This window comes from Somniosus microcephalus, chromosome 14 (genome assembly GCF_052327205.1).
Source record: "Somniosus microcephalus isolate GS21.2 chromosome 14, FLI_Smic_1.0, whole genome shotgun sequence".
NCBI lineage: Eukaryota > Metazoa > Chordata > Chondrichthyes > Squaliformes > Somniosidae > Somniosus > Somniosus microcephalus.
Window position 1 is genome coordinate 34,586,341 of NC_141000.1, and position 12,273 is coordinate 34,598,613.

The 12,273-nt window shown below is 43.0% G+C and overlaps 1 protein-coding gene across 1 annotated transcript in view; it reads left to right on the forward strand.

Moving 5' to 3' along the window:
• zc3h13 (zinc finger CCCH-type containing 13) overlaps positions 1-12,273 on the forward strand; it is a 163,461-nt gene that overhangs the window by 93,934 nt on the left and 57,254 nt on the right. Inside the window, exons 15-16 of the mRNA XM_086006488.1 lie at positions 4,270-5,274; positions 9,071-9,532. Of these exons, the coding sequence (XP_085862614.1) occupies positions 4,270-5,274; positions 9,071-9,532 (1,467 nt within the window). The remainder of the gene's footprint in view (positions 1-4,269; positions 5,275-9,070; positions 9,533-12,273) is intronic.

Here is a 12,273-nt window from a genome sequence, read left to right on the forward strand (position 1 = left end):
GTACACTTACATAGGTCCAGTTTCTGTGCTGTATATCCTTTCGGCCCAACCAGTCCATGCCGGCGTTTATGCTCCACACGAGCCTCCTCCTGTCTTTCCTCATCTAAATCTATCAGTATAACCCTCTGTTTCCCTTCTCCCTCATATGCTTGTCTAGCCTCCCCTTAAATGCATCTATACTATTCCCTTCAACCACTCTCTCTGGTAGTGAGTTCCACATTCTCACCACTCTTTGGGTAAAGAAGTTTCTTCTGAATTCCCTATTGGATTTCTTTGTGACTACCTTATATTGATGGCCTCTAGTTATGCTTTTCCCCACAAGTGGAAACATTCTCTCTCTCTCTAACCACTCTATCAAAATTTTCCATAATTTTATAGACCTCTATTAGGTCACCCCTCAGCCTTTTTTCAAGAGAAAAGAGACCCAGCCTGTTCATCCTTTCTTGATATGTATACCCTCACATTTCTGGTATCATCCTTGTAAATCTTCTCTGCACCCTCTCCAGTGCCTCTATATCCTTTTTATAATGTGGCAACCAGAACTGTGCACAGTACTCCAAGTGTGGTCTAACCAAGGTTCGATGCCGGTTTAGCATAACCTCCCATCTTTTCAATTCTATTGACTATCCCCCCAGTTTGGTGTCATCCGCAAATTTAGAAATTGTGTTTTTGATTCCAAAGTCTAAATCGTTAATGGAAGTTGTGAACAGCAGTGGTGCCAGTACTGATCCTTGTGGAACACCACTACCCACCTTCTGCCACTGTGAATAGCTACTCTTTACTCCTACTCTCTGCTTTCTGTCCTGAAGCCAGCTAGCAATCCATTCTGCTACTTGTCCCCTGACTCTGCATTCTCTGACCTTGTTTGTCAGTCTATTATGGGGTACCTTATCGAAGGCCTTTTGAAAATCCAGATAAATTACATCTACCGCATTACCATTGTCTACTCTCTTTGTTATCTCTTCAAAAAATTCAATAAGGTTGGTCAAGCAAGACTTTCCCTTTTTGAACTCCATGCTGACTATTCATTATTATATTTTTGGTTTCCTAGATGTTCTTCTATTTTCTCCTTTAGTAGGGATTCCATTATTTTTCCTACCACTGTTCTGCGAAAGGCTGTACCTCTTCAGTACTTGACATGAAATTGCAGGAGGTTTTGTAAAAGTTAATTTGTGGGTGATTGTTCATAAAAATCTACTCTTATTCATTTATCTTCCATGAGAAATCATAGTATTGCAAATGACATAGCTGTGCACTGCTCAGAATGTGTATATGCTGGGGTTTTGTAGTCGGTGAATTTTGAAATTTATCATTTACTAAGTAGGATTAAACAAATTAACCTTTGTAGGCATGCAAAGCAGTGGGCAGCACGGTGGCATAGTGGTTAGCACTGTTGCCTCACAGCGCCAGGGACCCGGGTTCGAATCCGGCCTCGGGTGACTGTCTGTGGAGTTTGCACATTCTCCCCGTGTTTCCGTGGGTTTTCTCCGGGTGCTCCGGTTTCCTCCCACAGTCCAAAGATGTGCGGGTTAGGTTGATTGGCTATGATAAATTGACCCTTAGTATTAGGGGGATTAAATACGTGGGGTTACGGGGATATGTGTTGGTGTAGGGGTTACGGGGATCGGGTGGGATGTGTCGGTGCAGGCTCAATGGGCCGAAATGGCCTCTATCTGCACTGTGGGGTTTCTGTGAAACTGCAGAAAAGAATGGAAGCATTTTACAGAAATGCCGTCGATCGGCTCCAGCCGTTGCCGTCCAGGAAGGGTCTGCGCCGTACCTGCTGCCAGCCCACTGTACTGGATTGTCTCGACTGGGGAACCAAGCCCAGCTCTCCACAGCCTCCAACACTGGAGTAATCCTCTTGTCTCATAGCTCGGGTGATTTTTAATAATGGGCTATTTCCCTGCCTTTAAATTTACTCCCGAAACCTTGTCCTCCGATAGCAGATGAGTAATTTTATTATTGATACATACTCATCACATTTTATGATCCAAAATAAAACTGATTTGGTTATATTTAGATTTTGTAAGTTTCTGTCCTGATGGCAAAAAGTCCGCTTTGGTTTTTTAAATTTATTCCGCAGTTTTCATCACTCTACTAAAGCTTTTCATCTTATCCACCTACACAGACACGCTAGAGATCTGCTGTAAGGGCTCTTTCAATACTAACCTTGCCACTGCAAGGGCAGGAATGTCCATAGGTAACCTAACCCTGCACTCTTCCTTCCCACCCTGTGGGAAAGCACCCGTTGAGTTTGGTGCCTCCCTGAGGTTGTATAATCCACGAGTGGGGAATCGGAGACTGAAATTTGGCTCGTGTCGATCTATTACACCTCATCGGGACTGATTTTTGCTTTGCAAGGTTGTATGCAATACACAACACTGGAGTAATCCCCTTGTCTCATAGCTCGGGTGATTTTTAATAATGGGCTATTTCCCTGCCTTTAAATTTGCTCCCGAAACCTTGTCCTCAGATAGCTGAATGCAGCATAATCTTTCATGTTGGTCAGTATCAGCAGAGCCGCTTGCCTGCATATTCATTCTGCTGCCCTGACCAACACATTCCTGTGACTTCACAGGTATGGAAAGCTGTTGTCGTGGAGAGGCGAGGGTACACTAAGCACAGCCAGGGGTAAAAATGTTTAAACTGCTATTTGGCAGGTGACTGAAAATAATTGGCCATATGGCAGTGTTACTGAATTTGTCCACTGCGTCGTATCTATGTGACAGCTGGGGAGAATTGACTTAGAAAGGGTTCAAATGATTTAGTCACGCAGGAGGCTTTTTAAGAGTGAACAACTTCTATTAAATTTAATAGCAATTTTTTCACGTTTAAAATTGCACTATTTAATTGTAAGCTAGTTGATCTCCCATGGTATTGTTTAGAGAAGAAACCCTGTTTCTCAAATATCAAACTTAGTTGACGCTCACAATCGTGATAGATTGAAGAGTTTCCCCGTTGTACGGATTCATATCCAAACTCCTAGCTGCACATCCAGCGTGGCTGCAAAACAAAACAAAAAAGTGCATATAGAGCCATCCCCAGTACATATTCTTGCTTCACACCATCCAACCGAGAACAATTTGGACAGAGTAGAGTCAGCGCACACACTACCACATATTCCATCATGGAGCTGTTTTGGAATCGACAAGAGCTTCTCCAGACAACATTTCTTCATAAATCTCGCATCCGGCATGATTGATGTCGAAAGCTTTCAAGTCAACTAATGCCTATATAAAAGTCTTAATTTTGCTCCCTGCACTTGCGAATTTGGCGAGCAACAGAAATTCCTGGGTTAGTCCTGAAGCTGCAGTGCCATTCCAGAAGCCTCCTTTCCACTATATTCAGGAGCAGGCGATTGAGAAGAATCCAACTCCGAATCTTGCCAGCTGTAGATAGAAGTGAGATGCCCTGACCCTTACTGCAGTCTGACTTCTCTTTGTCTTTGTATGTTTTGATGATGGTTGCCTCTTTTAGGTCCTGTAGGACCACCATCTCTCTCCGGATCGCATAGAATTTACAGCGCAGAAATAGGCCATTTGACCCAGCTGGTCTATGCCTGCGTTTATGCTCCATGCGAGCCTCCTCCCACCCTACTTCATCTAACCTTATCTGCATATCCTTCTATTCCTTTCTCCCTCATGTACTTATCTAGCTTCCCCTCAAAGGCATCTTTGCTATTAGCCTCAACCATTCCATGTGGCAGCAAGCTCCACTTTCTAACCATTCTCTAGGTTAAGAAGTTTCTTCTAAATTCTTTATTGATTTTATTAGTGATTAGGCAGAACAGCTTGTGCAGGCAGTTGGTAAGAGTCACTGGAAATTGCAAACCCGCAGTGCCTGATTTTTAGCCCGCTTAAATTAATCAGGCGCTGTCTGCCAGTGATTTCCCATGGAGCACTCACTATGAATTCTGATTTATGCTAGCACTGTCCAACTCTGGAATCAATCGTTAAGTCTTTTTAAAAAGCTCTCTGAATTCAACTGGACATGCTTTAGGGTGCCGCTGGCTCTCCGCGTGTAAATGCACTAAAATGATAAAATAAGTTAATTTAATAAATTGAATCATGCTTTCTATTGAAATACAAGGTGTCTATGGACCTGCAAGACAAGAAGCATGGTGGTAAAAGGATAACTAAAATTAAATTTTATACATCAAGATTCTGTGAGAGCAATGTGTAAATGCAGCGTAAGTGGATGGTGCAGCTGTAGAATTAATGTTTTAATGTCCCGGCAGTTTCTGAAAGAATTTTTTTTTTGTTTCAGGTGAAAAGCACCGGTTGTTAAGTCAAGTTGTACGCCCACAAGATTCTCGCTCTCTCAGTCCGCTACGCGTCATTGAAGACAGGACAAGCAGCTGGAAAGAGGATGACAGAAAGTCAGAGAAAAAGGAAAGCACAAGGAGGCGCGAAGACCATACGATGAGAGAAAGGGTTGCTTCAGGGGACAAGCAAAGGGAGCACATTGCAGATACTGTTGAGAGCTCACGAGGCAGAGAGTCAGACAGCACTGCCCACCATGCAGTTGAGGATAGGGAAGTACCTGTAGGACTACATGAATATGGTAAGAAAAAGGCTAAAGGACAGCGCAAGTCTCAAAAGAAAAACAAAAGGGATGAAGACTATGCACCTGAAAAATATATTCCAGAGCCTGTAGTAGAGGAAACTTTAGTTTTGTCGCCCAGGAAACCTCCAAAGAAGAAAAATGTCGATAAAAAACGAAAACGCTCTAAAGGTGATTCAGAGCCTTCTGATGAGGAAGTGGTCCCACAAGCCAAAAAGTGGAAGGGTCCCAGGACTCCACCTGTAACACTGAAGGAAGAATCTGTAGAAGAAGTGTCTGAGAAGAGTGCTGAAGGAAATACCCAGGGAGGAGGTGATGTGGTTTTCAGTGACTGGTCAGATGGAGATGTGCCAGATCGCGAGGAAAGTATCATTTCTGACAAGAGCTTTGACGAATCTCGAAGGAAAGGTCATAGAAGCAAGGTGGAGAAAATAGAGCCTCCTGCTGTGGCAGACGATCGTCCACGTAAATCCGACGAGCACAAACGAAGTAGCAGCCTTGGCAGCAATCGAAGCCGGACTTCAAGTCGTTTACGATCACCATCCAATGAGTCTACACATCGTAGTGGAGATGACCAGAGTGGTGGAAGGAGACTGCAGCACGGAACTTCGAGAGATGGACAGAAGTATAGAGGTGTGGAGTCTGGTGAACGGAAATCCCGAATAGATCAACTCAAACGTGGGGAACCCAGCCGCAGCACCTCCTCAGGTAGTGAGATTTTGACCTTCTCTTGATGTGTTAGCATGCACGGTGTTGAAATATACCAAAGTATACTGGTATCCTTTTACACCCAATAGTTGCGACAGTGTGAAAAAATTGTATGTAAAGAAACCTGCACAAAACTAGGGATAGCTTTGCCATTAATGAACTAGTGGTCTATTATTGCCAGGATCCTGAGTAAATCTATACAATGATTATACGTGAGGGCACCGGAAAGGATTGATTCCATTATTACAACACAGATGTTAGTATTATTTATTAAAAGTATTAATAATTCTATTGTACAACGAAATTTCCCTTATTCACATTCCAATTGTCCTTTATGATTATCTACCAGAATTTTTCCTGGTGCAAAGCTTTGTGTGAGATATCGCCTTATGGCACACACATACCAATCTCCTTATGATTTATATAAATCCAAGCTGACAATCCTGTCGAGATTATAACCATTTAATGTCATCTGTATTGTACTTGTCTTCATTCCCATGCCCTAGGGTTTTGCTGCACCATAAGTGTAAGACCAAATATATGGATATTCTTGATTATCCATTATAAAGGAAGTTCCGCTGTACTACATAGAATACTGCAGGTAGAATTAAAAATGGATAGGTGATATTTTAATCGTCTGTTTGAACACTAACTGTCATCTCAGTAGCTTAGTTAAACCAGTGAGTAGCTGAGCCACACAGAGCAGGAAGATCCCAAGTTTCATCCCCAGTGTTGCCAGCTGATCTCCATAAGGAAACTAGACTTGGCTTCAGCACCCCAGCTGAAAATGAGCTACATTTCCCCTGCTCCTGATTGCTATCTAGTGACATCTTGCTGGAGATGTATATGTGAATATCTGATGAGGATTGTTATTCAGCTGGATGTCTGATGTGCAGACAAACCCATCACCATGCTTGAGAATTTCCAAACCAAGCTGCTGAGAAGTCCACACAGGCAGAGCTTATGCTTGCCTAACATGGAGTGCTCACTCTCCTCACACCATAGGGACACATCTTACAAATATAAGTCCAAAGAGTTTGGGAGTACGTTGACAAGAGCCAAGCCTTAGGGGCCCCAGGTGTGTTCAGGTGGTACTACTAGACTTCAACCAACTAACACCACACATCCTACCAATATAGAGTGTGAATAGGGTTTCTGCTGTTTGTCCAGCCAGGATTACCCTATCCATTAGGGCTTTGGCTTCCAAAGTTAGCTGGAGGTCAATAGGAAGAATTCCAGTAGCTAGTGACAGGGCTATTCCTTTAAGGTCCTGTTCGTGAGTCAGGCTGACTGGTCAATCATCACCATGCCTGAGAGTACTCTGGACCTTTCTCCGACATTGGACTATGGGATCTACCACAAAGGGTTGACTCAATTCCAATCTTCCATTATTAGATATCATCTCAACTGTAAAAATTTATAACTTGCCTCACTGCTCCCCTCCCCAAGAAGGATAATCATTAATTCCTCATTAGGCAACTAAGAAGTGTAGGTTTAAGTCCTTGCTAGGCGAACAACAGAAACTAGGATCTCTTCACAAGTGGCTCGGAGTACAGCACAATTTGCTGTAGAATGAGTGAACTATCACCCCTCCTAACCCCAGCATGGGCACACATCATAATGCATTGAATGCTGATTCCATCAGTTTAAGCTTCAGCTGTAGCAGCTTGCTTGCCTCTCTGGAGACCATTCATAGCATGTGTTCTCTCATCTACCCTCCAGGTAATACAGTACCTTGTAGCAGCTATTATCCCAGGTTTGAATTTCCTCATCAACTACATGATGATTTACTTTCAGCATGGTGGAAGGACCCTTGCAGAACAGATTGTGACATGCCAGCCACCTTAGTGCTCTGGGTGTCCAGTTCCAATGCCACATACCAGGCTTACTCAGTACTAACTGCAAGTTTTATATGCAGGGGTTTGGGAAAGAGACCTGTCCGGTGAGACTGACTCCCTCTCCATCAGTGACAAATTAGTGTAGGCCAGAACCCTCTGGCCCTTTTTGCCATAAATGCATCTCATTGCTTGTTCCTGGATCTGGCACGTGGGTTAAAGGAAACCCTTCCATTGCATGCCTAGAAGATTTTGATGCCATCCCAAGATTGAGTAGCCTGCTTCTGCTCACTGTGAAGGCTGACACATAAATAAAGGCCACTTGCACGAGGTATCAAAGGTTGCCTGTGGAACTGCATGTATCCCAGTAAGGAGTCAATGCCTTCAGGAAAAAATTGGCAAAGGGGGAAAAAATGGAAGTTGGGTTAAAACTTAACTTGTATCAAAGTGTTCTCCTTCATCGTATATTGGATTCCTCTTGAAAATGAGAGTGCTTAGATTTATTGCAAGGTTCCAAAAGATGTGGAATTTTTTTTGAATCCGGGAACAAGTCTTTTTTTTATTAATTGATTGAGAGCCATTACAGCTCAGTCTCACAGACTGATTTGCCAGCAGAAAATGGTTTTCACCAAACTTCATGAAGAATCTTCCTTCAGCAACCCTTTGGCTCTTTTTGACATTGGCTCATCTGGAAATTAGAAATGTCTACATTATGTTTCCAGGACAACTTGCATCTTTAACAGGCAATGGTTTGAACAGAATTTCTCAAATCCGATATTGATTTTTTTCAATGACTTACATAGAAGATAGGAGCAGGAGTAGGCCATTCGGCCCTTCGAGCCTGCTCCGCCATTCAATGTGATCATGGCTGATCATCCAAATTCAGTACCCTGTCCCTGCCTTTTCCCCATATCCCTTGATCCCTTCAGCCTCAAGAAACATATGAAAAGTTTTTGAGAAGTTTTTTTTTCTCATCAAAATTAAGGATGTTTGTGTTGGGGAATAGAACAATTTCGGTTTCACACATCAAGCATTCCCAGATCAGGACATGGTTTAAAAATTCCCTTTACTTTGTTTTACAATATGTCTCAGCTCATACCTCAGAAGAACATCCCTTACTGTGCCAGTATGACATTTTTCAATTTCCTACACCTGCCTTCTCAGAGTGAGATTGCCAATTTAGTGCCAGTTATGCTGAATTAGGGTTGCCCGTGCGGAAAATAGAAAAATTTATATGGTGCAGTAGGGGGTATATTTCTGGAATTGTGGATGTAACCTTGTGGGCAGTGGATAGCGAGTTTAACTCCTCATCGGGCCCATGCTTTTTCTGAAGTTGGAGCACCTGTTGTAGGCACTGCATTCCAACACTAGAGGGATGATCCCACCACTGACGTGCCCTACCACTGGAACATTATTGACTTCCTTTGGTACAGTCCATTTAGAAAGTTGACCTGTCTGGTTTTTTTTGGTGTTCAGAGATGCCAAAGGATGACATGCCATCTGTAGGAAATGATGGTATGGCAGACCCCTATCCACATAACCCTGAGCGTGATAGTGCACAAATCTTCACAGTATCATGTTGTGATGCACCAGTTAAATTAAAAGGGCTTTGCATCACAGAAACAGCATTCTGGAGTTGAAAACATAGTACATTAAACTCTTGGTAGGAATGCCATTTGTTTTCTAAATTTAATTATTGATTCTGCTATTCTGTTTTTTATTTAAGGACCTGTTTTGTCTGATGGATTCATTGCTGAATATACTATTTGTGTAACTATGACTGTAGCTATTGATTGCGGAAAGACAGCAGATGGTGTTGTCATGCAGCTGGCCAAAGAAGCTAGTGCCATCCCGTTGATAAATAATAACGTCTATTTATTCATGGAGGAAAAAAAAACTTCCAGAAGTTTACTTTCATTTGGTGAGTGAGTACAGTAATATGATCTTAATGTGTTTTACAGATCGTCAAGATTCAAGGAGTCACAGTTCTAGACGAAGTTCCCCTGAATCTGATCGACAAGGGCGTTCCAGGGCTGGATCCTTTGAGAGCAGAGAAAAGCTTCAGGAGAGTGAACATGACCGAGATCGAGAAAGACGAGAGAGAAGAGAATGGGAGCGGGATGGGGAACACCGGGACTGGGTTAAGACCAGGGACAGAAATCGAGACCGACGAAGAGAGGTCATCAAGGAGAGAGATAAACCACCAGCAGAAGTGCCTGATAAAGACAAAGACCGAACTCTGGAAGCTCCTTCCATATTAGAACAACCCCGAGTAGAACCGAGACCAGGAAGAGAACCTGAGAAACAATTTGAGCAAGTTGAAACTGCAGCTGTAATAAGCTGTGAAAGAGATGTAAAGGAGCTGGTGAAAGAGCCAGAGAATGAAGAGATCCAAGCTGATGAACCCATTGATAGCATTGAAGGTAGTGTTTGAAGAATTACTTACAGAAGAGAAAATTTGTGTAAAACTCTAAATTGAACCAAGCATTAATCGAAGATGCATATCTATTTATATAAGTGAGAAAATCATTGGAGAGTTATCCAGCCTCTTGTTCTGTGCACCTTCTAGTGGCTGGTTATAGAGTGACATTGAAGGATTTTGATAGAGTAAATAGGGAGAAACTGTTTCCAGTGGTAGAAGGGTCGGTAACCAGAGGACACAGATTTAAGATAATTGGCAAAAGAGCCAGAGGTGAGGTGAGAATTTTTTTTGCACAGCGAGTTATGATCTGAAAGGAACTGCCTGAAAGGGTGGTGGAAACAAATTCAATAGTAACTTTCAAAAGGGAATTAGAGATAAAAACTTGAAAAGGAGAAAGTTGCAGGGCTGTGGAAAGAGCAGGGGAATGGGACTAATTGAATAGCTCTTTCAAAGAGCCGGCACAGGTACAATGGGCAGAAAAAAGAAAGACATATCAGAAGCACTGGTATGGAAGGTGGCATCGTCGGAACAGATGCGGCGGAGACGGAGAAACTGGAGGAATGGAATAGAGTCCTTACAGGAAGCGGAGTGGGAGGAAGTGTAGTCCAGGTAGCTGTGGGAGTCAGTGGGTTTGTAGTGGATGTTTGGCGATAGCACAAAATGTTCTTTCCTCGCCTCCCCTCCCCCCTTTCCCTGCCTCTGCACCTGCTTAAAATCTGTTACATCTCTAGCCTTCTCCAGTTTTGATGAAGGGTCCCAGACCTGAAACGTTAACTCTGTTTCTCTCTCCAGGGATGCTACCTGGCCTGCTGAGTGTTTCCAGCATTTTCTGTTGGTAACTAGTAGTGTTTGGAATAGGTAAAGAAGAATCTATAGGCTGGCAGCTCCAGGAGTTTGGAGGGGATGGCAGGGAAGGAATTCCTTTTATAGTCAATAGTGTAAATGTTGTTATTGCACCTAAATATGTTTCTGAATGCACACAGATTCCAGACGTGAAGGTCGAATTTTTGTGGCAGGTTGAAGTCCTTGATATTTCAAAAGATAACCAGTAGTGATATTGGTCACATGTAATATGTCACCTGGATTTGTACTTCTCATTGTCATTATATCTATAGTCTGAGCAAAGAGGAGAGAGCGAGGACAGTCCTGTCTAGTTTCTTGTTGGCCATTAGGTGTCTGCCTTAGCTCAGTGGTCGCACTCTTGAGTCAGAAGGTTGTGGGTTCAAGCCCCACTTGAGCACATAATCGAAGCTGACACTCCAGTGCAGTACTGAGGGAGTACTGTACTGTCTGAGTTGCTGTCTTTCGGATGAGACGTTAAACCAAGTCTCCGTCTGCCCTCTTGGGTGGACGTAAAAGATCCCACAGCACTATTCAAAGAAAAGCAGGGGAGTTCTCCCAGTGTCCTGGCCAATATTTATCCCTCAACCATCATCACTAAAAACAAATGATCTGGTCATGTATCTTATTGCTGTTTGTGGGATCTTGCTATGTGCAAATTACCTTCTCCGTTTCCCTATATTATAATCATGATTGCACTTCAAAAGTACTTCATTGGCTGTAAAGCGCTTTGAGGCGTCCCAGGGTCATGAAAGGTGCTACATAAACGCATGTCCTTTCTTTTCCTTTATTGGTGTGCACTGTTGTCATGATGGACGAATAGAGAGTTTTGATCCCCTTCTTGAATGCATCACCAAAGACCATTCTCTCAAGTATGGGTTGTGTTCAGGCCTATATTGCAGGATACCACCAAAGCTGCAAAAAGCAGAAGAGCAGACAAGGTAAATTGAGTAGTAAATAAGGAACAGCAGTCTTTAATTTTAAAAGGAAGGGAAGACTGGGGATGATGAGGAGTCCCTCTGTTTTGAAATTGTTGAAAAGAATAAGCATAAGTTAAGCGACAATGTATCGAGTCTTGATTTCAACACAGCAGAGGCAGTAAGGAAGCATAAGGTGTGTCACAATTATTTGCAAGATTGAAAAATTCGGAAGAGTACTGACAATATTAATACGATAGCAAAATACTGCGGATGCTGGAAATCCGAAATAACAACAGAAAATGCTGGAAAAACTCAGCAGGCCAGGCAACATCCGTGGAGAGAAAATAGAGTCGACGTTTCGAGTCAAACCCTTTGTCGAGACTAAGGGTTTGACGCGAAACATTGACACTTTTCTCTCCACGGATGTTGCCTGGCCTGCTGAGTTTTTCCAGCATTTTCTGTTGTTATTACTGACGATATTAATATTGATCTAATTCTGAGGTTACAACCGAGAAAGGTTGGTGGCCAAAAGTGAAAGGACTGCCTGAAGATGATGTTCTCTTGTTTCCTGCCCAGGGTTAGAGAGAGTGTTTAGAAGAGCTCCTTTAATAGATTAGTTTGTTAAATCAGGAAGGTCCAATGCTCAATCACCATTCAGCCTATGCTGAGTGAGCATCTCAGCCAGGGCACTGGTAGCAGCCCTACGATTGGCCTTAGTAGCATTGTGTTAAGAAGAAGAAAATAGGCCACAGTTTGTGCTCCTGATCACTGAGGATAAGGTGATGGGAGCGTGTAGCTTCGTACAGAACAGGATGCAAGTAGCAATGTTTGTGGAGGCTGGAGGTCAAGAGACTGATGAGGATAGCATTGGAGAAATCAAGTCAGGAGGTGATATCAGCGTGGATAAGGGTTTCAGGAGCTGAGGTAGGTGCAGAGGATGGCAGTGTTATGAAGGTGGAAGTAAGCTGTCTTAGTGCCGTTA